At 41.1% G+C, this 27,395-nt stretch overlaps 1 protein-coding gene and 1 non-coding gene across 2 annotated transcripts; both read left to right on the forward strand.

The window, feature by feature from the left end:
• The first annotated feature begins 2,513 nt into the window (after positions 1-2,513).
• LOC131515496 (uncharacterized) lies at positions 2,514-27,395 on the forward strand. The gene is made up of 3 exons (XM_058736195.1): positions 2,514-5,399; positions 11,935-11,994; positions 27,076-27,395. The coding sequence occupies exons 1-3, from the start codon at positions 4,954-4,956 to the stop codon at positions 27,251-27,253; spliced, it is 684 nt and encodes a 227-aa protein (XP_058592178.1). The 5' UTR covers positions 2,514-4,953; the 3' UTR covers positions 27,254-27,395.
• Positions 5,321-5,402, forward strand: TRNAL-UAA (transfer RNA leucine (anticodon UAA)). Its single transcript has one exon. It is a non-coding gene; the product is annotated as a tRNA-Leu (tRNA).

A 27,395-nucleotide genomic window follows, 5' to 3' on the forward strand; every position in this document is an offset into this window, starting at 1 on the left:
AAGCGGATTTCTGGTTGGCTGTGGCTCATAAGGTCTTTAAGGGCAAGGTCGCTTTCTAATTTGTCCCTCTGACATCTTTGGGCATTAGCTGCTTATCCCTAGGCTTGTCTCCTCATGGTCACAGAGTGGCTACCGCAGCCCCAATAATTTCACCTTCACACCATCTCATTGAAGGCACAGAGGCAAAGGGAAGAAATAGCACAAGTTTTCACTTCCCAACCTTCGTGTTTTTTTATCCAGAAAGAGCATCTTTTTCAGAACTCCCAAGCAACTTTTCTTATCTCTCATTGGCCAGAACTGGTTCACTTACCCACTCTCCCCCTCACCCTGTTCCAGATTCATTCTTGGTGTAATGGATGACAAATAATAATTTGACAAATAATAATTGACAAATAATAATTTGTCCCCTGGGATGGGGGCAATGTCTACTTTGCCTGAATTCAAAATGGGAATGGCTGTTCAAAAAGTAGCAAATATTGACTACCATACCACAGGAGCCTACCTCCGGCCAATCACACTGCTAGATATTTTGCATATATTAATTCACTGAATTCTCACATTTCTCTGAAGTAGACATTATTATTCTCATTTTACAGGTGAGGAAACTAAGACTTGATGAGGTTAAGTATTTTGCCTACATAGCTAAGAAAAAATTAGAATTTGAACTAGATCTATTGATTCCACAGTCTAAACAGTACCTTTACGTTATGATGTCCTGCTAACTCTTGTTTTATCTAAGACTCAGATAAATTGTTGCTGTCATAATGACAACACTTGCTTATGGACAAAAAAAAAAAAGCTATTTTATATTCTGCTTACTATATAGAATATATGTGTAGTATATTTCATGACATTTGAGGCAAAAATTTAAATGTATGAGTGCTTAGAAAATCCTGGGGATGCCTGGGTGGCTCAGTTGGTTAAGCATCTGACTTCAGCTCAGGTCATGGTCTCAGGGCTCCTGAGTTCAAGCCCTGCATCGGGCTCCTGTGCTGACACCTCAGAGCCTGGAACCTTCTTCAGATTCTGTATCTCCCTCTCTCTCTGCCCCTCCTCCGCTCCCACTCTGTCTCTCTCTCTCAAAAATAAATAAACATTAAAAAAAAAAACAGAAAATCTTGTCACCAAGAATAATCTATTCCTAAAAACATACCTTAGTTTTCATTATAATAAACAAGATCAGACAGGGTGAGAAGGATGCTTTTAAAGTCTAATTTGGAACTTCCCAAATTTTGTACACTCATGTTTGCAGGTAAGTCTAACTTATACTTACTCATTTCACTTTACAATTATATGTGCGGTGGGAAGGGAGGAGTTATGTGGAGCCATGGAGGAGAATAAGGCAGATAAAAGCAGCATGGGAAAGGCAGGAGAGAGACAGAAAATGGCTTAGCATCGTCAAAGGACAAGGGGTCCCAACTTAGTATGACTGGGATTTCAAAGGTTGTGGAAAAGGGTTTTAACTTTAACTTTTACAATGTGAGTCTGTTTTAGGCATGATATCTTCATTCTGAAAAGAGAAATAGAAAGAGAGAAGTAAGAGTAGAAGCCACATGTCAGGACTCTGGGGAAAAGGGAAAGTAAATGGGTGCCCTTGGCAAGTACGGGTGATCCCATGCAAGAGGTTAAGAACAAATGGGAAAAGGAACTCCAACTGCGGTGTTTGCATAGGGGTCAGCAAGATTATTCTTTTACAATATCTATGTAAAAACAAAATATATGCTCATGAATACGTCATCAAAGCCAGAAAAACTAACTTTGGGTAGTCTATTAGACATCTATACCTGCATAAAAATAACATAAAACGTAGCTGCTGAAAGCATTAAATATTTATTATATTACATAGTTTCCAAGGGTCAGGAAATGAGGGCTTGGCTGGTGGTTCTGGTTCAGGGTCTCTCATAAAGTTGTAGTCAAGATGTTGGCAGGACTACAGTTATCAAAAGGTTTGACTGGGTGGGGGGTATCCATTTCCAAGCTCACTCGTGTGGGACTTCAGTACCTTGCTGGCTGCTGCCTTTCAAAGGGCGGCTCATGACACGACAGCTGGTTTCCTCCAAAGGGACTGATCCAAGAGAAAGAAACCAAGACAACGGCAGCAGTGACTTTTGATGACCTAGTCTCTGAGGTTGCATATAAAACCTCTTCTGTTTTATTCTATTTGTTAGAAATGAGTCGGTAGATTCAGCCCACACTGAAAGGGAAGGGACTTAAGCTCCATCTCTTGAAGGGAGGAGTGTTGGAACATTTGTGAACATTATTTTTGAACATCAAAAAACACGTAAAGAGGGGCGCCTGGGTGGCGCAGTCGGTTAAGCGTCCGACTTCAGCCAGGTCACGGTCTCGCGGTCCGTGAGTTCGAGCCCCGCATCAGGCTCTAGGCTGATGGCTCGAGCCTGGAGCCTGTTTCCGATTCTGTGTCTCCCTGTCTCTCTGCCCCTCCCCCGTTCATGCTCTGTCTCTCTCTGTCCCAAAAATAAATAAAAAACGTTGAAAAAAAATTAAAAAAAAAACACGTAAAGAATATCATGGCATAAATAAACACATGCACAGTGAAACATTTGCCCATAAGAAGTATGTCAAATGCAATTTCCTGAACATGAAGCCACTTCAGTGTTGCAAAATTTGCCTTAATATTGTCACTTGCTCTCTAATATTCAGTTATTACAGACATCACTGCACAGTGCTTTTCACATTTTGTTCCAATGCTCAAGTGGGTATTTGTCATGCCTTGCAGATGCCAGCATCTTTTGAACACCCTTCTCATGTTTGGGGAATTTCCTCCATTTTAAGACTTGCTTCCTAAGGTAGAAGCTAGAACTTTCCTTCTTAACCTCCCTTGTGGCTAGGATTTGGGGAATGGAACTTGTCCTGTACCCAGGAAGCCCCATGTAGGATGTCAATTTGGCAAAGGGGCAGCACAGCCCAGAATCTAGTTTCCAGTAAGGGGGTAGGAAAGGACTTCAATGATGGACTCACACCTTGGGCTCCTCATCTCGGGATTCTGCTTTCTTGTGTTGGCTTTATTCCCAGACAGCCTATCTCTGTGTAGTGCTCCTAGTGCTCCATAACAGTATTCCAGTTTATTAGTCTCAGGCTTTTTATTAACTATTTATTAACTAATAACTATTTTTATTAACTATTTTTTATTAACTATTAATTATTAACTATTAACTATTCATTAAAAGAAAAAAAACCCACACTTAAACAGTAACATTTTTATTCTGCCCATAGATTTTGTGAGTCAGAAATTGGGAAAGAATACAGTAGGGATAGCTTGTTCCTGCTCCATGATCTCAGTGCTTAGCTGGGAAGATTCAATGGCGAGGTCACTTGATGGTTAGGTGCTGGAATCAACTGAAGGCTCGCTCGCTTCTATTTGCAGCAATTAATATTGACCGTTGGTTGGGGCTGTTGGCTGGAAAAACTACATGTGGCTACTTGGGCTTTGTCACAGTATGGCGGCTGGGTTCCCAGAGCAAGCATCGTAAGAGAACAAGGTGAATGACCTCAGAAGTCACTAGCATCTGTCTGCCACAGACACAAGGCTTCCCTGATTTAGCGAGGAAGAACACAGACTCCATGTATTGATGGTACGGGTGTCAAAATCACAGTGGAGGAAGATAAAATAACACGTGGGATGGGAGGTACTGTCGTGGTCCTCTTTGGAAAAATACCGTGTGTCCCACCGCAGACTGAAATTTTCTCTTCTCCAATAGCTCTGAGTGATCTGTAACTGTGACTAGACTAACTTGTGTTCCAGGCCCATCCTTAAACAGTGGCCACAGAAATTTAATACAGTCTTGAGGCTGCAGAAGAGGCACTGCTGAGGGGTACCCTGTAATGAAAACAGTTCAGAACGGTTTTATACTAGAGGTCATTGGGAGGCTAAGTCTGGGGTTGAATGAAAATATCATTCAGATAGTATACTGCCATGTTCCAGAAGATTGTGGCGGATTTGATGGCTAGATTGGTGGTAAGAAAGCTCTGTAATGCCCTTGAGGTGCAGGCTGTAAGTCTAGGAGGCCTCTTACATTGGAGTGAGTTTGTAACTGGGCCTCTCAACTTGAAAATGGTGATACAAACGCTTGCCATATAGAGTTTTGTTTTTTGTTTTAAATCAAACTAGATAATATATGTAAAGAGCTTAGAGCAATGCCAAGGGTTATGTGGCAAAGTGCGGAGGGGGCAGTTCCACCAGTCGTTACCCTCAGGGCCTCTCAGGGGCAGTCAGGGTTCTCGACTGGGACTCAGAGGCTGGGGGAGAGCCTCCCCAGGTCACGGTAATGTCCCCGGGGGGCTCACGGGAATTCCAGGAGGTAGCAGGACAATGCGTTTCTCACAATGTGACCTAGCCGGTGAAGAGCCAGTCGGTGAGGTCCCACACAGGTGAGTCTGCGCAGTCTCCAGGCTGATAGGAGTTCTCGGGCAAAGACAGCTGCCTGCACTGCAGGAGCAAGGGCGTGGCTGCCAGAAGGTCCTCGGTTCCCAGGCTCCCGAGCCGTGGCTCTGTGGTAGTTTCGAGGTCCTGGGGTGGCTCGGGGAATGCAATGGCCGTCCTGGTAAAGGAAGTGAGAGGACAAGCCGAATCTCCTGTGCACAGAACGAAGGGAGAGCAGTGAACAGTGAAGAGAACGCAAACTTCCAAGCGCACGGGTGGGTCGTGGGAACAGAGGGAGGGCCCTCAGAGGCGCAGCGGCCGTGGTGCCGGCAGCCAGCGGGGAGGGCCACTTGTGCCACACTCCCCGCCTGTGGTACAGACACAAATTTCTACAAAACTTCCTTCCTGTGTGACTTGTTAAGAAGAAACGCGGCCCACAAGCACAGGGGTCTGAGAACTCTGCTGCTGCCCGTGCAACTCATTCCTTGAAGTTTATTCACTTTGGAATAAAACGAACGAAACTCCACCCTGTGGGCTCCGTCCCTGCCCCGCCAGGCCTCCGCGCCTCCAAAATGTGCTCCTGGGAAACCAGAAGTTTACTAGTGTGTTTGTTTCCCGCGCCCGCGCACCTCGAAACCGAAAGCACCACTGGCTGGGCCCGAGTCCTGCTCGGAGCTACCAGGCGAGCGTCCCCGCCGCCAGCGCGCCGAACTCGGATGCAGTTGCCTTCCCTGCCGCGCCGGGCCGGGGGCAACAGTGAGCTGCGGCGGCGGCGGCGGCGGCGGCGGGAAACCGAGGCCCTGGCGGGGAGGTCGCTCCAGCTCGGGATGGGAAAACCGGGAAAACAGCGGCAAAGTCTCCTCAGAAACTCTTCCGGGAGGGTTCGAGGACGGTGGAATACGGCTTGTAGGAAGAGTGAAATGCAGACCGTTCGCCTGTACCAGGATGGCCGAGTGGTTAAGGCGTTGGACTTAAGATCCAATGGACAATGTCCGCGTGGGTTCGAACCCCACTCCTGGTAGATGTTTGCTTTTACGGTTTTTTTAACTTAAAAATTTTATTTCTTTTTAAGGTATACATTTCACTGAGCACACCACGCCTGGGGCCCAAGAATTCTGTCTTCTGGCTGGGAGAGACGCACCCTTCTCCCACCTCCCTCCGACTCGCATAACGCTCGGCGTCGCTTCCCGCGGGCGGAAGACGACTTCGCGCGCGGGGTGGGCGGGGGCTGGACGGGAGCGCGGGAGGGGGCCGGAGGGCGTCTCCCCGGCCGGGGCTGCGCGGCGTCAGAGGCTCGCGGGGCCGAGGCGGGGTCGGGACTCGGGACTCGGGACTCGGCTGCGGAGCGGGCCCCGCTTCCCCGCTGCGGAGCCGGGGCCGGCCGGGCGGGGCGGGCGCCTCCGATGGGAGAGCACAGTTAGCCCCCTCCGCCGAAAAGTCAAGGCTAAACCACCTTTTTCCGTTTCGCCAAAATGAATTGTGTGCGCACAATTCTTCCATTAGCTCCTTGAAGGCGGAGACAGTGGGCACCCCAGCTCTAAAATGGACTCTAGCTTGCATCCGGCTTAGAATTTTAAAATACCAATGGCATGGTCTCGTTGTTTTCTTCCTTCCTTTTTTTTTTTTTCCCGACTTTTAAAAATAATCTCAAACCTAGATTTAAAGTAAAGTAGATTAAAGTAATCTAAAACCTAGAGGAAAAAGTTGCAACTACAGTGCAAAGAACACTTAAAAAAAAAATCATTGGTTAGTAAGATACCGACTAGATGCTCCAATACAACCATTAAAATAAGGAAATTAATATTGATAATTTACTACATCTAGTCCCTGAACCTCTTTCAGTCACCAGTTGGCGTGTATAGTAAATTCTCCTGTTCAGAGTAATGTACTGAATTTACTTGTCACACCTCCTTAGGCTTCTTGAATCTGTAACAATTTCTCAGTGTCTCCCGACTGCCATGATCTTGACACTTGTGAAGATGACAGGCCAATCACTGTGGAGAATGTCCCTTTGTCAGCTTGGGTTTGTCGGATTAGATTCAGGTTGTGCTTCTGTAGCAAGAGTATGGCGGAAGTGATGCGGTGTTCACACTCCCATCAGGGGGGGAGTGATTTTGATGTGTCCTGTTAACTGAACTGAATTCACTTGATTAAGCCTCTCTGCCAACTTTCACCACTATAAATTCACTCTTTCCCCCTTTGTAATTAATATATATTTGGAGGAAATGTTTTGAAGCTATAAAAATATCCTCTTACTCATCAAACTTTCCATTTGATTCAGTTATTTCTGGAATCATAAGTAATGTAAGTATGCACTTATGGTGCATACTATTTTAATAAATGGTTGCAATCCATTCTATATTTGTTCAATGATCAGTGTCCCAGATTTGGCCAGTGGAAATCCATCGGAGCTGAACTTTAACATGTCTGCATCATTCTTTAGCACTTCCATCCTTCCTGGTCCAAGATATTCCATGCTTACCTTCTATTTTCTGTGACCCAGCCCCAGAGTCAGCCCTTTTCAAAAGATCCCTGATTCCCTTTTCCCAGGAGAAAAGTCATTAGAAACCAAGATCTTAGTGCTAGACAAGCTCATTGTTTTGATGTGTTACTGTTCCCAGGCCCTCTGAGTGGACAGAATTAGGAAGTATGTGTGTATACACATCTATATTTGTCTATTTACAGCCAGGAGTTTATACTAATACCTCCAATTCTGATGCAACATTACAGATTTTGTTTTAGTTTTTCTATCCATATTTGTAATTCCCTAAACTTGCCACCTGCCAAAGTAAAATTTACCTTGCTTGAGCCTATCAACAGCTTTAGATTGAATTGTTCAAGAAGGGAAGGAAAGAGGAAAAGAGTGTCTAAGTAGTTTAGAAATGAGCATCCTGCCAGCATCTGAGAACTGGCTATAAACCAGTCACTGTTAGACACCTGGGATGTGCAGATAAATAACTCAGCATCTGTCTCAAGGAGCTCAGTTAGTGAGAGAGAGATTTTAATGAATCACGCTTATAATGAGAAAACATGAATTATGTCCGATGCTAAAGGAGCAGTGTGGGAAGCCCTAACTCTTTACCAGAAGAGTCAGCTTTAGTTGGGAACTGAAGGAAGAGAAGTAGGGCTCTGGGAGGGGAAGGAGAGAGGTGCAGGTGGGGTAAGCCATCTTGAAACCGTGCTAAGTATGGTCTCTGCAGTACACTGAAGGATTCGAAACAAGAAGCAACCTGATTAGTGTTGCCTTTGGAAGTATCTCTATCAACATGGAAACTCTTGGTCCATCTATATAGGTGTGGGAGAGGGGGGCATATTGAATTGGAAGGAAATATTTTTGGGTGAAAATTATTTAATTCAGTCAATAGCCAGGTCAGCTGAACTCAATCTACCTCTTTCTTCCACCATAAAGGCCAAGCAAGAGATAAGCTATATTGATTTGAAACTTTTCCAGCCTGAACATAAGGACCTGTGCTTATTTAGGTGCTTGTATTACTATGTTCAAGCACAAATATAGAACACTACTGGCAAGAATAGGCAAAAAGCAGTGTGGAGTTTACTTTGTTTCTTTAAAACTATATTGTTAATCAGGTTTCTAGTTTGTATTAACCAGTTACTGTGCATTAGCTGAGATGGTAAAAAACTCGTGAATATTCTTCTATGAGACTGCTGAGATTCTGCCAGATTACTCTGAGATGCCACAAAGATGGATGAAAGGATGTTGAAAGACTGCTGGTCTAGAAACAAGAGAATCTATCAGATAGATCCTAGCACACTGCACAAGTTTTCTACTGATTAGTTGTATGGCCTACTTAGCCATAATCTTCACATGCCAATTTAGATGGAATCTTTTGCTTTACTATTTTCTTCTCTACAAAATGTTTTATCACTGGTTTTCTCTGATGAGCAGGATTCTCTAACTGAATTTAAAATTTTGTTTTAATGTTTATTTATTTATTTTGAGGGGGTGGGGAGGAGCTGTGGGAAAGGGAGAAAGAGAACCCAAGCAGGCTCCGTGCTGAGCACAGAGCCGGACTCGGGGCTCAATCTCATGAAACGTGAGATCATGGACTGAGCCGAAATCATCAGACACCTAACCACCTGAGCCACCCAGGCACACCACTAACTGAATTTTGATTTAATGCAGCAAACATTGAGAATGCGATTCAATTTATAAAAGTTCAAATCGTGTGGTGACTCAGTAGAAAGAATCGGGGCTTTGGGGTAAGACAGGTTTGCCAATTTTCTTAGGGTACTAGTCTCCCTTTTCTCATTCAAAATTGGGAAGATAATATTTACCCCCACTGGATAGTTGTAAGGCTGAATTAACTATAATAATGGCTTATTAATTATAATAATCATAATAAGTATTATTAATAATATTACTAATGTTAGTTAATATTGTTCTCATAATATTGCCTTCTCACAAAAGTAGGTGTTTCAAATCTCTCAGTTGTCTTCCCTTTTCTTTTAAAAAAAAAATTTTTTTTTCAACGTTTTTATTTATTTTTTGGGACAGAGAGAGACAGAGCATGAATGGGGGAGGGGCAGAGAGAGAGGGAGACACAGAATCGGAAACAGGCTCCAGGCTCCGAGCCATCAGCCCAGAGCCCGACGCGGGGCTCGAACTCACGGACCGCGAGATCGTGACCTGGCTGAAGTCGGACGCTTAACCGACTGCGCCACCCAGGCGCCCCTGTCTTCCCTTTTCTGAAGCCATCCACTGTGGGAGGTACAGAAGAACTACATTGTGCAAGTTGGAAGGAGTCTTACCTTGCATGTGAAGACCACTTTACAATTTTTCAAAAACACTTTTACATTCACAATCTCCTTTGACAGACAAGATCATACAAGACTCATTGTACCTAGGTGGTAGATACAATTATACACCAGCTTCTTCAACAGATGTAAAAAAGTAATGTTTTCTTTCACTCAAAATTACACATATAGAGCCAGAGAACATCAGTAGCTCTTAAAAATTGAAATCCTGTCTTACAATGTAGCAGAATCTTTACTTTCCTTTGAAACATAGCCTTGTTATATTAGACTCTTTTTTTTTAATTCTTAAAAGATTTTGAATTTAAATTTGAACAATTTGTAGGTTTACCACCACTAAGCCTAGACTGATTTTCCAATAATTATTTTAATAATAAGAAATTAAGTCATTACTTAATTTGGGTTATAAATTAAGGGTATGGATTTGTAAGCATTCTCTTTATTGGTTTGAACTAGTTGTAACTTATTCAAAACTGATTATTTCCTTTTGGGCTTAACACAGAACTCTGTGGAAGACTGTTGCCAATATATTTAAACAGTGACACCTACTGGTTAATTTGAGGCACATTTTTGTGTTAAATTCTGTCTGCCTCATAGGGACTATAAAATCCTGATAAATTGTTGTTCATAGTCACTGTGTTTAGGAGCACATTAAGGCTATGTCTAATCCAGCCAGTATTCTGACTTTCTTTTTTCTCTTTCAATCATTGATAATAAATCTTCCACTGAAAAGATTCGCGAATCACTGACACAATTTGCATGAGCCATTCATTATTTTCATTGTGTGAATATGGCCTTTATCTCATCATATCCATCATATTTAGTTCAATATAATATTTATTTTCAAACTCAGAAACTATGAAGTTGAAGAGGAATAAAGATTTGGGTTGGCCACTAACTTTAAAACACAGAAGTCATGCCCAATTTGAGAAATCCCGAACAAGAAGCTTTCTTTGTCCTTAGTACCAAGTTGGAATTTGGAGATCTTGATTATTCCTTTTGTGTCACATTTTGCTTTTAGATACAATTGCAGCTAATTAATGAACAAGTTGAATGCACATTTGCTAATTGTTCGGATGAGATAACTGACAATGCCTTGAATTTTCATGAGTCTGTTCCGTTACAAAGATGCCATGTAAGAGTCAGAGAACATAATTCCAGGTTCTCTGTATCTTCGCTACTGCTGGATAGAAGGCCATTATGATCCACATGGTCCATTTGTGAACTACCTGGTTTCATTTTCATCTAAATAGATTTTGATGTCTCTGAACCACTTATCGGAATGCTGAGCAGAGAGGCAGTGATTGTACCGGATCCTTACTGAAGCACAAACTGTGCCTAACAGTGTAGCTCTAGCACGTTGAATGCACTATATAAATGCCCATGAAAGAAACAACCAACCTTGAAACCCACTGGAGTATATTTCACTGTTCATCTATTAATTGTACACATGTTAACTCTCAGGATATGTGTTTTATTTTTTTAAATTAATTAATTAATTAATTAATTTTTAAATTTGCATCCAAGTTAGTTAGCATACCATACAACAATGATTTCAGGAGTAGATTCCTTCATGCCCCTTACCCATTTAGCCCATCTTCCCTCCCACAACCCCCCCCACCCAAGCAACCCTTTGTTTGTTCTCTGTATTTAAGAGTCTTTTATGTTTGTTCCCCTCCCTGTTTTTATATTATTTTTGCTTCCCTTCCCTTATGTTCATCTGTTTTGTATCTTAAATTCCTCATATGAGTGAAGTCATATATTTGTCTTTCTCTGACTAATTTCACTTAGCATAATACCCTCTAGTTCCATCCATGTAGTTGCAAATGGCAAGATTTCATTCTTTTGATGTGTATATATATATATATATACACACACACACACACACACACACACACATACATACATGACTGCATACACACACACACACACACACACGACAGCTTCTTTATCCATTCATCAGTCAGTGAACATTTGTGCTCTTTCCATACTTTAACTATTGTTGATAGTGCTGCTATAAACATGGGGGTGCATGTGCCCCTTTGAAACAGCACACCTGTATAGGATATGTGTTTTATTTTTTTATTTAATTTTTTTTTTAACGTTTATTTATTTTTGAGACAGAGAGAGACAGAGCATGAACGGGGGAGGGGCAGAGAGAGAGGGAGACACAGAATCTGAAACAGGCTCCAGGCTCTGAGCTGTCAGCACAGAGCCCGACGCGGGGCTCGAACCCACGGAACGTGAGATCATGACCTGAGCCGAAGTCGGACGCTTAACCGACTGAGCCACCCAGGCGCCCCAAGGATATGTGTTTTAAAATGTACCCAGGATTTGTTTTAATCAAGTATGGTTAGACACACAGGAATGACTGACATAAAGGAATGACTGACATAAAGGAATAATTTTTGATACAAATCCCTAGAAACAAGAGTCACGGCCTGCCATATAAGTAGGTCAAGAAGCAGAAGAAACAAGGGAAAGCATGGGCAAAAACCTTTATTGTGGTTTTCACAGGAAGGCATTCATGAGGCAGGGTAAGCAGGCTTAGGATTGGCTAGTTTGAATAATTTGAGCAGGCTCTGAAGTTGTAGGAGCTATTCTGAGTTATATGAGGTCTCTAGGAATTAGCTAACCCTGGGAGAGGCAGTTCCTCCATGATCAGCAAGGTCCCAGATGCCAAAATGTCAGAAATAACAGAAAATAGGAAAATACAGTTAATTTAGTATGGGTTCGGGCATTCTCACATCTCCTTTCTTCTCGTTCTCCTTCTTTTGCAGCTGGGGTCAATCTTATCTGATTAGAAGAATCAGGATCCAGAAGCCCAAAGAGGCAAACATGTAAGTAGTTTTTGAGTCATTTCCATCTGAGTGTGGCTATATAACATACTTGTGCAAATCATATCTCAAATTTATCTTTGGGTTTATGTTGTCTTTTCAGCCATCTTATTCATGGCTCTAGTATAGTAAGACTCATAGTTACTGAAAAAGGTAGCTTTTTAAATTGCATTGAAAAGAGGAATCATTAAGTTGAATATCTGTCTCAGTTCTACAATCTACTTTGTACATACACACAGAAGTATGTGTATTTGTGAAATACACAGCATAGGTCTAAGAGGCAACACAGAGGCAACTCAGAACTGTGAATAGAAGTCAGCCAGTCCAAATTTCAATCCCAGCTCCAACCCTGATTAGCAATGTGACTTTGGAGTGGTTATTTAGCTTCTCCAAGTCTTTTGTTTTCTCATCTATAAAATGGGGGTGATAATAGAAATACCTATCAGATGATGTCCTGTGAGAGTTATATGTACCGTTGACAAAGTGCTTAGAAATTGCCTGGCATTTGGATGATTGACAGATTAAACTATTGCTATGCTTTAGTGATTCTTGCAAAGTGTGCTCATGGATTGACTATAAGACCAGTTTTGCTACAACGGTAAAAGTTGTTCATGGAATTGATTCTGTTAGATACACATTGTATTTGCCATAGCAATTGTAGCCAAGGAAGATCATTAGCAAATGACACAATTTTTAAAAGACATGAAATTTGGGAGAGGGGCATAGAGGCATAGATTGCATTTTTCAGTTTTGTTCATTAAACTTTTTTTCCTTTTAAAAGTCTTTAAATGCCTAGCTTTCCATCATCAGTAATCTTTTCTTAAACAAAACAAGTAGATCCTTGAATAATTTTTATGTTCAAAAAATAGCACTGAGTTCTAAACTCTAACTTTTCAAATTCATGATAAGTGAGCTTATTGTTTTCTCCTGGGTGTTACACCCACTGGGTTAGTCACAAACAGCTATATTAAGGATGCTGTTCACATTTGTTAAACGCTAGCCTTCTGGCCCACCCAGTCCTGCTTCAATTTTAAATGCAACCTGACTTAACTTTTTTTTTTTAATTTCACATAAAGAAAAAATAAAGACTCCTATTACTTGGAAGATGTTTAGAACAATACATAATGCCATACTTTTAAGTGTGGCAAAGTGCTTCATACCGTGTAGATGGGCCTTGGAGTCTGTGATTATGTAGAAGGGTCCTTTTACTATGACTCAGTGCAATGCCTAATTCTATTAGTGCACTACAAAGAACAACATGTAGAAAGATACATGGAACCAAAATGAAATTTTAAAGTGGCCTAATGAGTTGAAATGACCTCAGTTATATGCTAATTGAACCAATTAGTCAACTTCTTGAATGCTGATTTTATTCTCCTTTGAGGAATCCTCAGACCAAAGTATGAAGGGGATGAACTTGGGTAATTCTAGATGGAAAACCTCCATGGATAGATCTGGAGTAAAGAGGATGTTTCCCACTGGGTTTTTCCTGTTCTGCTTCTACATCTCTGCATCCTAAGCCAGTCTAATGCCTGCTTAGAGAACACGCAACCACTGCTGCCTTTTACCCAAGTTTTCAAAGTGTCTAGGAAAGTCTCAGAGAGAAACACCAGCACTGAAACGTGGGCAATCTCTAGTTCCAACTGAACAATTCATTCATTCATTCATCCATCCATCTATTCATTCAGTATTTTTTAAGTGACTGAAATGAGCAATGCTATGCTGGTTGCTCAGATACGGCAACAAATAAAAAAAACAAACAACTAATCATAATGTTAATACTTTACAGTTGTGGTTCTCTTCTGGAAGTGTGGGGCATGGTTTGGAGCAGGGGAGAAGCAGAGGCCTTTCACAGAACAGATAGAATGTGAATGGACAGCGGCCATCTGCCCATCACCAGGGGAGAGACTGGACTCAGCCCACAGAAAGAGAAAGGGAGAGAAAGAGGGAGAAACGGAGGGAAAGGAAGGGGAGGAGAAGAAGGAAGAAAGAGAGAAAGAGGAATAGAGAGAGAGAGAGAACTCAAGACCTCACCCAGATCCCGGGAGCCAGTTGTTCTGGAATCAGCTCCCCCCTTGTATTTCCAAGTTAAGACAGTAAATTCCTCTTTTGTGTGTGGCTTCTTATCTGATGCTAAAGGAGTCCTGTCCTCAATAACATAGCCTTGGTTAGTATTGGTAGAAAGTTGAGTATCTTCTTGAATATCAAAGGAGTTAAAAAAAATTGTTATATTCCAGAAGGGGAACAAGTGATGGCTTCATGAGCTTTAATCATGGGCTTGTTGAATGTTAGAGTTGGAAGGGATTTACTTACACAAAGCTTCCAATAAAGCGGAAGTAACCCACTGACCACTCCTGGCAGAGGCGAACTCGTCTCTAAGCTAGTGGTCATTAATGGGGATAGCACTTCCCTTGGGAAGCACTCTGGAAGAATGTGGGGCACTTTGGGCTTGCCATAATAATTTGGAGGGTGGTTATTGCCATTAAAGAGGGGCCTGGGATGCTGGGCATGCTGCAGTGTATGGGAGTCCCACATAATAAAGAATTATCCTTCATCCTGCAAGAGTTTAGATTGTCCAGCAGGATATTCCCATAGGTTAAAAGCCTGTTTGTCTAAACCCACAGCCTAACTGCATTTTCTCGTGTTAAACACAAAATATTTTTGCAAGCTTTCAGTATGCAGTGAATCTTCCAAGTACACAACTCCCATGTAGATCAAGGAAAAATTGGACTTCATTTTATTCAGAATTTCATCAAGAGCTAGTTTCCATGTTAGAAAACTCACGTCACTCACAGCTGCAGCACTATTTGAGTATTTGGTATTTGACTCACTAGTTCAACACACCTGCATCAGCATACATTTGTTGCTGTGGTATTCCTGACGATTCGATGGGCTCCGTATTCTCTGGTCATGCTCTAGCACTTACATATTGAGCTATCCTGTAGAACCAGATGTCTTCAACCTTCTCACTCATCAAGCTGGGCCTTTCATCCAACTCTGGCTCATTTGTTCTTTTGCTGAGATAGGCACAGCCTGCCTGCTCGTGCCTCTTCTTGAAACATCTGCTTCCCACATTCTCCTGAGGCCAAGTGGGCAGGATTACATCACCCCCGCCTCCCTGCATCAGCTCACCCAGCCAGGGCTGGGTACCTGACTCAACAGGGCCAATTACGTTCTCTCCCAACAATTTGCAGGCCTACATAGGGCCATTTTCTGCTATGTCTACAGAGAAGCATGGCAATCCCATGTGCAGAGAGAGAAAAAGGATGAAGCAAATGCAGGGAAAAGCAGAGATGAGTGGCCATGTGGCCAGAGAGTGAAAAAGGCTCCAGTGAGCAGCTGCTTTGGCTCCCCCGGTGCATTTCCTAATGCAAGTTTGACTTCAGGAAGCCTGGCTGAGAGCTCTTCTGCTTGCTTTGTAATCGAATGATTCCTGACACAGAAGGCTGCCTTTCACCTGGCCCTATCGATGCACCAACAATTCAAGACCTAAGAGTCAAGTAGAGTGAGCCTTGAGCTACTCTAAGGTTTCAATTTCTCCTCTAACACTTTGCTAGTTCATATGTCTCGTTTGAACTTATGTAATTGATTCTTTAAAACTTTTATTTGAAAGTATTTAAGGCACAATAGATTATATTACAAAAAATGAAATTATTTAAGGCTTTCTGAAAGCTGCAGAAACAGTGCCTCCTTCACTCAGATTCCCCCAAATCTTAACATTTTACCCCATTTGTTTCAGCTTTTTCCCATTCTCATTCTCTTTAATTCTCTGAATCATTTGAAAGTAAGTTGTAGATATGATGCCCATGACTCCTCCATGTTTCCCAAAATAAAAGGATCCTCTCCTATATTACTACAGTATAATTATCAAAATTAGGATGCTGATATTAATATAATATTACCACCCAATAAACACATCCCATTCAAATTTTGTTGATTTCTTCAATAGGATCCTTGATACACACCTTTCCTTTTTGCTTCATGTCTCTGGTGGAGCCTCTTCAATCTAGATAATTCCTCAGTCTTTTTTTGACCTCTGTGACCTTGACTCTTTTGAAGGGACAGACCAGTTATTTTGATAGGATTCTCCCCAATTTATATTTGTCTTCTATTTCCTCCTGATTAGATCCCAGTGGTTAACTTTTGACAGGAATGCCATGAACGTGATGCCATGTTTTTAGTACATTGTATCAGGACGCACATGATGTCAGTTTGTCCTATTTCTGCTGATACTGACTTTCACAACTCAGATAAAATGATGTTGGACAGGTTTCCCCACTGTAAAGTTAATTACTAAGTGTTTTGTACTTCCACCCACTAGTATTAACCTCCCTTGATGATTTTGGTCTGAAACAATTATTACTATGATTTTTGCCAAATGGTGATTTTTTTTCTATGTCCATCATTCTTTCCTCATTTCTTAGGTTAGCCATCTACTGTAAGGTAGACTTTTCTCTTCTTCCTCACATATTAATTCAATTGCTCAATATAAGCACATGGAGTCCTATTTTATTCAATTGGTTATAACCCATACAATCACTAAAATTTGGCTGTTCAAATTGTCCCACATTTGGCCAGTGGAACCCCTTTCAAGCCGGTCATTTCTTCTCTCGGACTCTCTCCGTACGTACCAGCCAAGTGGGTCTTATCCACTTCCTCTGGTCATGCTGACCTGACACTATCCCCAACTGTGTACCAATCCTCATATGCCAAGTAGCTATGAATCTAAATGCTGAACTTGACACAGCTATTAATGGCCTTTATTTCAGCTACTCTTTTAGGTTATTGAGACCGTTTTGGAATTTTGATTCTGTCACCTATGCATTCACTGTCCCTCTTACTTTTAAGCTACCCAAACTTTTAATGTTTTTATTCAAGGTGTTGATAAAATCTTGAATACAATAGGAACCAACACTTTCCTGCTATCAGAGATACATTTTTTCAGGTAGAATTGATACATTAATACATGCTTTTTGCATGTTGTTCAACCAGCTCCAAACTTATGTATAATGACTAGCCATTTTGCATTTATTCACTGTGACCACAAGCATATGTTGAGATTTTTTTTTCTAATAGTGTACCAAAATGAAAATGCATTCTGTCTACACAAAGTGTAGTAACCTTATAAAAAATAAAATTATGTTCGTTTGACCTAAGATGTAATAAATGAACCCATGCTGGCTTCTACTGCTCATTGCCTTCTTATCAGAAGGGTTAAGTAACTTGCTCAAAGTATAGCTAAGTGAAGACCTGGAATTTGAACCCAGGCTGGGATATCTCTAAAGCTTTGCTTTTTTCATAATGCCTCCATCAGTTTACATGGGGATAGAGAAGGACTTCCTCTTTCTGTTTTGACATTTTATGTTACTTTAATGACTCTGACATTGTCAGAGTGCAAGTCTGAGCACTTAGATATGCTGAAAGGCAAGACAAAGGTTAACCTGGTAAGGCCCAGGAGTTACCACTACCTCAGTTGTCTTCATGGTTTCTTGAATCCCTTCCCCAGATGTCCTACTACACTGCCTACTTGATGTATAGATTGAAACCTAACTTAGAAAAGCAGGCGTGAATCTCTTTGATTAAGAGCGAAGCATTTCTAAAACACAATTATGAAATTCAATTATTTGTACACGTGAAACATTTACCCCACATAATTTTATCTCTCAGAACATCAGTATTTCAAATATCATGGGTTTAGGTGCAGCTTTTTAGTTCAGGGTAAGTTAAGAATTTTGCTGTTGTTTTCTTCTTTTTTTAGCCCCTTTAATCTAAGGCTCACTATAGCTTAAAAATGCCACAAAAGTGATGAAAAGCATACCCACGTACCCAGTGAAGGTGGCTTTGCTAGACAAAGAAAGAAGAGGAAACAAACAAAAATCTCCTTAAGTGCTAGGAATGATCTACTGAGGCTATTTTGCTGGATTTGGTGGATGTTGTGTGCAAAGATCACATTCTTGCGGTTGTGGTCGTGTCGAAGGGATAAGAACCCAGGAAGAGAAAAGATTCTGAACAAAGGAAGATTTAAGTTCACTAGCAGGGAGAAAAATCCTCACGGAGGAGTCTGTAAATTCAAGAGAAGTGGTGGGAGTCCTCATTTCAATACTTAGAGATGGACTGCACAAAATAACAAAAGACACTTCTGTGGGGAACAATACCAAGCTGGCAGCCACTCAGACAAGTCCACCCACCAGGATTTGGCCACTTATGGCTCTACAGCTCTCTAAGTTTCTGAGATAAGGGCTCCCTGCCTACCATCCCTCAGGAAAATGGCCTGTGGGCCCTGAAGTCCTTGCGGTGATGAGATGCCCGTCCCCCCTGTGATGTGCCTGAAGCTGAGGCACGAGGACCCTTGAAAAGAACTCTGCACGCCCACTGATTTTCCATACAAATATCTTTTTTTCACTACAGAATCTTCCTGAAGGAGTAACATTTCCATCGCCTATTGTCATCAAATAAATCTAGATATTTTCTCCTGGCTTTATTCATTGTTTGAACACAATATTGTTGAGACTTCTGGTTGCCGACCTCCCCCCATCTATTCTCCACTGCACCCATAGTAATTGAACACAATATTTGACAGGATGCAGAGCTACCTGGAATAAAGACCACATTGTACAGCTTTTCTGTTAGCTGCAAGCAGCAACGTAAGATTTGGCCAGTGACATAGGTAGAAGTGCTGCTGGAAAACTTCGGGAAATATCCTTACAGGACTGTGTGAGCATGCCCTTTGTCTGCTCCTGAGAATATGGATATGATGACTGGTCACATTAGAGCACAGAGAAGGAGGCCATAGCCTGGGATTGGTAGAAAAGAAAACTAAAAAGAGCTTTTTCCTGAGGTCTTAGTAAAGCAAAGCTACTATCCCAACTCAGGACTACCAAACCTCAGACATCCATGAAGACTGAAATGAACTGTTACTTGGGGAGGGTTTCTTTTATCTTCAGCCACTAGTCCTACCTGATAATAGCACAAATTAGTATAAATATTAATATTAGTATAAGAAATGCAAGACAGAAGTCACTGACCATTGCTCTGTACTATACTCAACTTTTTTTCTTTTTAACACATGTCCTCTCAGTCTTGCCCTGAAATCCTGACATATAATTTAAGGGAATTGTCAAATTTCCAACCTGTCTACCCGAATATCAACACAAGGAAAAAAAAAAAAGCTCACATGCTTATTTATTTATTTATTTCTATTCTAAGTGAAATTACACCCAATTATACCAACATTCAGATTCAGATGCGAGGCAAAGTGGAGAGCATCCTCTACATACTTTCTTTCTTTCTTTTCTTTTCTTTTTAAGTTTCTTTAGGACACTAAAATATGAAAAGAGTTTCTTTTTTCTTTTTTTTTAGACAAAGGAGGGAGTGTGAGTGGGGGAGGGGGGCAGAGGGAGAGAGAATCTTTTTTTTTTTTATGTTTATTTATTTTGAGAGAGAGAGAGAGAGAATGTGAGTAGAGGAGGGGCAGAGAGAGGTAGAGACTCCCAAGCAGGCTCGATGCTCAGAGCAGAGCCTGACTCAGGGCTCAATCCTGTATCCCACAGTTGTGAGATCATGACCTGAGCCAAAATTAAGAGTCAGTCACTTAACCAACTGAGCCACCACGTGCTCTGAGAGAGAGAATCTTAAGCAGGTTCCATGCATAGCATGGAGCCTGACATGGGGCTAGATCCCACAACCCTGGGATCATGACCTGATCTGAAGTCAAGAGTCAGATGCTCAATTGACTGAGCCATCCAGGCACCCCAGGAGGAAAAGAGTTTCTGAAACTGAAGGCTCTGGTCCCATTTATGTGTTCCCCCTTTTTGGATCCTTCCATTCTCTGCCTCCCCAAGGACCCGCAGATATATAAGGTTAAAACTCAGGAGACAGACAAGCTAGAAATATAAGATGGGAGCCACCAACCTAAAGGTGACAAGGAAAGCAAAGGAATGAATAACATAACAGAAGAAAAAGGAGATGAGTAAGAAGAGAATCCCTAATGGATTTTTGCAGAGAGTTCACATTTAAGTAGTGCATAGCGAAAGAGATCCTCCTCATGAAGACTGTGAAGGCGTGGTCAGAGATGCTGAAGAAAAACAAAACAAAACATTATTCAATGACTTCTATTGATCAACTTGTAAATAGCATCAACTTTCTCTGATCTGGAAAATAAAACTTGAATGGATAGACAGTCACTTGGATCTAGCAACTAGGAGGTCCTCAGTGTTGACCAACACATGAGCAGTTTCAGGTGGCAGGAATGGGGTCTGGGGAGAAGTTCAGGCAAGGGGGGGGGGCAGGGCAGGGCAAGATTTTGTGCATAAACATCTCCAAGGCTATTTCCAGCACACAAACTATTGGGCTGCTTTTTGTTTGCATTCAGTGGCAAAGTCAGTTAAAAAGTCAGTTGTTTGATTGATTGGACCATTCAAGTCCTTTGAAGCAAATTAATATTTGCCTGCAAACTTAGCCTATGTTAAAAGAAAGGGAAAACTGGAAAGCAGCCTTTCTTGGAGGGTAAAATCTCCTTTATGGCACCACAGTCCTGCCACGCGGGCATCTGCCACACGGGCTTCTGCCCACTAATTGAATATTCACATTAGCCTTGAAAGGCATTAGAGATCTAAGCACTGCTCTACTGAATCCAGATTTAAGCACTTACCACATGGAGGGAGGCTGAAAAGTTGGAAAGAAGAAACCCAGGCAAAGAGCCTGAGAAACTGACCTGCCTTTGGGGGCTAGAACTAGGATGGAAAAATGGAACTTGGAAGACTTTCTGTTTTTTCCCCACTGTTTCTATTTTCTATAATTATTTCTTTTTTGCAAAAGCTTGGTATTTTGCAAAGTTCTCTAATCACGTAAAGACAGTTTCTTCTTTTTATCTCTGTTTCTCAGTGCTTTGTGTTATCGCATGCTAAATATATTTCACCATTTTATTTACTTCGGGCTGAAGCGCTGACACCATTATGTGACTTCTCCACATCCAGTTCCAAGCTGCACATTTCAAAGATAAATCACTGTAATTATTTATCCTCTTGAAAAGGAGCAGGAGGTGTGAGAGCCAAACTAATATGCACCTTTAGCCCATTTGAATGAGTCTTTGAAAACCAATTGTTCAGAACCCTTAACTTTGACTCTGTGTTTCCAGATCCTCTAATAGTAGGAGATAATTGAGGTTTGTGGATGAGCTGGGAAATTTTACTTATTTTTCAAAGACTACAAACCATAGCTACATATTTATTAGGATTCTTATTGAGTCCTACAGTGTCAGCCCTCAAGGTTGGTTAGCTCACCAACAACCTCAGAAAGAACCTGAAAAGTAGAAGTTTGGAATTCAGAGTGAAACTTTCAAAGCGAGGGCTAGAGATGTTTGTATCTGGTGGCTTCAGTTTATTTTTAGAAGGCAATTTTTGTCTCCCTAGCACTTTCCTTAGGTAACTTAAAATGCAATCAGTATCACAAGTTCGAATCTCCGTCCCTTCATGATGGCAGAAAATGAAGTTTACTAAAAATTATTTTCTACTCCACTCTGAGGTAGAAAGAGGAGTTTTCTGAAAAATTCTTTCTTTGGGTGGATGGACAAAATATTGCCCACAGTGTAACTTGAACTGACTTGGTGAGGATAATATGCATAAAGGCAATCACTATTTTTATTTAGGAAATGTATTATCAGGGCCTTCATGTCAAATACAACCTCTTACCCCAGCATAGTTGCCAAATTCTCTTAATTTTTTTTCCCCCCTGCTGGACAGAGTTCTTGGTTCATTGTTAGAGAGTTCTCCCAGGTTCCTGGGAAAAACCTGGGCTTTTCAGAAGTGGTTCATGGTTTCCTTCTCTGTATTCCTGCCTTTTTTATTTTAAACACTTTCAAAATGCAGTCTCTTAATCACATGCTATACAAGGAAATCTTGATGGAAAATACTAGGGTTTAAAATTTCTCACATAAGCAAATTTTTTTAGATGATGGAAGCTAATCATAAGCAGAAGCCAAGAATATAATTTGCAGAATTCCAATTCGTAGAAGGCCAGTTTTCCAAAAGCTGATTTATAGAATAATCTGATATATCACATTTATGTGAATTTTGTAAATTTTAAAAAATATTTAATTTCTCAAAATTTCAGCATTTTATTTGGGAATCCATCATACTCTTTTTTTTTTAATGTTTATTTATTTTTGAGAGAGAGTGAGAGAGAGACAGAGTGCAAGCGGGGGAGGGGCAGAAAGAGGGGAAAACACAGAATCCAAAGCAGGCTGCAGGCTCTGAGATGTCAGCACAGAGCTCGGCAAGGGGCTTGAACTCACAGACCATGAGATTGTGACCTGAGCCAAAGTCAGACGCCCAACCGGACTGAACCACCCAGGCGCCCCCATCACAGATGGTTTTAAATTTGAAATTAAAATTTGAAGCTGATAGAGATGTGGAAATATTCCTGTTAAAGCGAAGTACGTCAGTAAAATCAATAGATAGGCTAAATTGTCATTTGGTAAATTTGCTTGATGCTAATTTAATGTGTGGTGACTACATTAAGACATTCATACCCTGTCTATATAGTGCAGCGTGTACATTGCATAGATCTGGGGCATTATTTACATAGACTCTGTTGTGAATGGGTTTACTCAGGGTTGTGCAGCACGGGGACCCTAGACCTAAGCTAGATCGTAAGATGTCTGGCCCAGCCAAGTAGCATGTTGGGAGCTCCATCAACCAGACCAGCAATTCCAATCTAATTTGGAGGAACGTGCATATCCAAAGAAGTTCAAACTAAGAGGATAAAGCAAGGCCAGAAGCACAGTTTATAGGGTAAGTTAGGGTTATCTGGAGGAGATTTTAAAAATTCCCATATCCAGGTTGCACGCTGACCAATTAGTTCTTGGTGGGATCCAGCACGAACATTTTAAAAAGCTTCCTGGGTGATTGCAATATGCAAGTGTTATATAATAAATAATTCAACTGGCATTTGTCCCTGGTTCTTGGGGAGGAGGGAAACTCCAAATTCTTGGAATTCCCCCAGTGATAGGAGTGTCTTTGTTTTTCACAGGGGCCCTGGGACCACACCTGAATTTACGATAAGTAGATGACTGTGCTGGGGGTTGGTCAGGCCTAAAAGACCAACCATGTGATTAGAAAGCTGAGTTTTGAGCCATAGTGATATTAGCACAAACTTTCGACTTCCAGGGAGGGGAGAAAAGTTAGAGATTGAGTTCAATCATATAGCCAATGATTCAATCAATTATGCCTACATAGTGAAACTTCAATAAAAACTCTGAGCACTATGGCTTAGGGGAGCTTCCTGGGTGGTGAACACACAGATATGCTGGGAGGGTAATGTGTCCTGAGTCCATGAGGAGAAGCCATGGAAACTGTGTATGTGGGGCTTCCCAGACCTGACTCTATGTGACTCTTCATTTGGCTGGTCCTGATTTGTATCCTTTACAATACAAGTGACAATCATAGATGTAGAACTCTCCTGAGTTCTATAAGTCATTCTAGAGAAGTATCAAACCTGAGAGGGTAGTAGAACCCCCAAATTTGTGACTAGTTGATCAGAAGTGCAGGTGACCTGGGGACCGTGAATTGCAGCTGGTAGCTGAAACGAGGGCAGTCTTTTGGGGACTTCTCTTCAACCTGTGGAGTCTGATGGTAACTGTAGGTGGTTCACATCAGAATTGTAGTATTATAGCAACAAAGTTGAGAGCTACTATCCTAGGAAAAGATGGTTCAGAGCATTAAAAGAGTGCCAAAATCAAATTGTCCATCCAGGTCAAGGCAGGGACACTATTAGGGTCCAATAAACATGGGTTAGTGTGGAAAGGGTTTGAGGGCAGACAGGAAGGAGACGCAGGTGCTTGGCCTAAAAGTCCAATATGGGAATGAGAGTAGAAATTATGAACCAGGACATAAGATCAGTCATGAAAAGTACCTATGTGTTGTGCGACACTATAGCTCAATGTTCAAACAAATAAGCTCCATTATTCCCAGAGGCAGGTACGTTTTCCCCAGCGGTTTTGGCACAGAGCCACAGACTCTTGGTGCTGGAACATCACCACCAGCAAAAATCGTTGGAAGGAAGCTCTCTGTTTAACCAGGACTGGTTTTATGAGCAAGATGGAATTGAAGCAGCTAGTGCTGGAATTACAGTTGCTGGGGCTGGATGGATCTGGAGTCCATAAGTACAAGATTTAAAGAATTTAAATTCTTCCCACCAATGGCTTCTTAAAAAAATATGCTGAACATACATTAATTTCAATATATCTTGTGTCTTGCATTTCTTGTTATTGAAGGCTGAATGAGAAGCTCTTGTCAAGGTTGGGATGTCACTGAGAAAGGTCAGTTGACTGGCTGGCTTCCGAGAGGTGGCCTTTATCCTGAAGAATTTTCCCCAGTCCAGAGTCTGTCTCAGCTTCCCAGGTGCATAATTTTCATCTTGCCGCCACTCTAAAGTTGATTCTGCTTGGACAAGCTGACTCACACCGAAGTGAACCTCAGGAGTCGGAAGTATATAACCAAATGTGTGTTAATTCATAACATATCAGTATGAATGGGCTTTCTCTGCACACAAAATTACTTGCAGAAAATTTTGTAAAAATATTATGTGGTGAGCACGCAGCTGCAAGAAGACAAATCTGTGATACCACACTGAGAACGCCTAATGGTCTGAAGCTGTAGGAGATGTATGGCGCTCATCTCCCTCACGGGGTGGGCACACCCACTCCGTGACCAGCCTTCCATCTCCCTGCTTGGCATCGGTTAGGCCCTGCAATGCTTTCCTCTTCAACCGTCCCTTTTCTTTGCCTTCCTTCTTTATTGATCAGTGTTCTCTGCTGATGGATTCGTCTTTCTTTAGATGTGTTATTAACCGTAATCAGGTTACTGCCAAATCTTGCAGGCCCGAGAGCCATTCTGTCTCTTTATGCAGGTGACTTTACGGAGCCCTCCTGTGGTCCATCCATCGTGTAGTGATTTTGTGTTTGACGCTCAGAGAATGATTTTTCAAATTTTCTTCTGATTTGAGAACACACTTTTAACTAGGAAAATACGTAAAAGTATAAACATCATTCATAATCCCACCATTTAGCTGGAACATAATTATCTTCTTTTTACTTACAAAGTTTGTTTCTGGGTTGCTGTGAGTATTCTGTTTATTTATTTATCCTACTGAGAGATAATTTACATATAAAATTCACCCATTTTGAGCGTACAATTCAATGACCGTCAGTCAACATACAGAGTTGTATAGCTATCATCACAGTCCAATTTTAGAACATTCCCATCAATTCAAATTGATCTCTCGTGCCCATTTGCAGACAGTTTCCATCCCTACCTCCAGTTCCAACAACCACTAATCTGCTTTCCGAATCTACAGATTTGCCTGTCTGGACATTTCAGAGAAATGGCATCATATGATCTTTTGTTCCTGGCTTTTTTTTACTTAGCATAATGGTTTGGAAACTCATCCACGTTGTAGCATGTATTAGCAATTTGCTCCTTTTTAGTGCAGAATAGATTTCCATTGTGTGGGTATGCCACACTTTACTTATCCATTCACTGCTTGATGGAAGTTTGAATGGTTTCCATTTTTTGGTTATTATGGTTAATGATGCTATGAACATTTATGTGCAAGTCTTTGCATGGACATATGTTTTCATTTCTTTTGGGTAGATACCTAGAAGTGAAATTGCTGCACTATATGGTAGATTTATGTTTAACATTTCAAGAAACTGTCAAAAATGTTTCTAAAGTGACTGCACCATTTTGAATTCCCACCAGCAACGTATAAAGTTTCCAGTTTGTTCACATCATTGTCAACATTTGGTATTGTTTGACTTTTTGAAGATAGCCATTCTAAGTAGGTGTGAAACAGCATCTCACTGTGGTGTTAATTTGCTTTCGCCTAATAACTAATGATGTTAGATATCTTTTCATGTTCTTATTAGTCACTTGTATATCTTTTTTGGTGAAATGTTCATCAAGCCTTTTGTCTCTTTTAAAAATCCAGTTGTTTGTTTTCATATTATTGATTTAAAAGAGTTCTTTATATATTCTAGATACTAGTCCTTTTTCAGATATATGATTTGTAAACATTCTCTTTCTATAACTTATGACTTTCATTTTTTCATGGTGTCTTTTGGAGTACAAAGGTTTTAATTTTAATGCAGTCTAATTTAACATCCTTTTACAACTTGTTCTATGATCTATTTTGAGTTATTTTGTTTGTCTATGATGTGGGGTAAGGATCTAAATTCATCTTTCTGCATGTGAATATTCAATTATTCAGCACCATTTTTTGAAAAGACAATTCACATTTAATTTTATTGACCCTTTTCCAAAAACCAATTGACCATAAATATTTCTACTCTAAATTCTGTTGCATCAGTTTATATGTTTTTTATATCAATACCATACTGTCTTGATTACTGTAGTTATATATTGAGTTTTGAAATTGGGGCTTGGTTCTTCTTTTTTGGCAATTCTACTCTGCTTTTTATGTTATAGTCACCACTTGGTATGGTTTTTCTCTCACCTCTCTTGCTGTCAGTTCCCACACCTGGTTGCTATCAGGATATCCGATACTAGAACACTCTTTCCTTCTCCTCCTCTCCCCTTCCTCTTCCTCCCCCCTCACCGCCCCCTTCCTTCTTCTTCTCTGTCTCCTTTTTTTTTTTTTTTTTTTTTTTTTTTTCTCATCAGCTCATCTTAATTATATGCTTTGGTCTGGAAACCAAAGAACACTATCTTATATTGATGTCACGCTTTCTATTTCTCCCACCATGCATGGGTCATTGACACAGAGAGGACTGACAAATAACAGCCCCTGGTATAGTTTCAGAATGCAGAACACTCTCTCACTCCCTCCTATATTGACATATGAAGTTCATAATAAAGGAGGCAATTATCCCACTGTATTCACTGCTTTTACTTTACCCAGGGAATTGAGTTCATATGTATACATCACAATATGAATTTTTCCAGTAAACACAGTTTGTTTCCTTCTGAGACATCAACTTTTTCCTCACCTAAGGCCATGCACTTCCAGTAAAGTTGTCTTTATTTCTTACTCCTGACTGATCAGCATATTATATTCCTTTGGTGACAGTGGTTGGCTCAGGAGAAAGCATAGGGCACATTCAGAGCTGCTAATAGACAATGAGACTTTTTCTGGATTTCTGAAAGGCTTCCACTCTGCCCTACTAGACTTGAGACTGCAAAAAGGTAAGGCTGTATTCTTTTATCATCTTGCTATGCTGAGGGAAAAGCCTCCCTGGATTTCTTAGAAAAATGGAGCCGTAAGATGAGACAGACAGTGAATCCTGATTCTGGGGGTCTTCTGTGAGCCCCTGTTTCAAACCATGCCTTTAATGCACTTATTCTGGAGTTTTCAATTATGTGAGCAAATAAAGTCTCCTTTTTGCCTAA

The sequence above is a fragment of the Neofelis nebulosa genome, chromosome 6 (assembly GCF_028018385.1).
Source record: "Neofelis nebulosa isolate mNeoNeb1 chromosome 6, mNeoNeb1.pri, whole genome shotgun sequence".
NCBI lineage: Eukaryota > Metazoa > Chordata > Mammalia > Carnivora > Felidae > Neofelis > Neofelis nebulosa.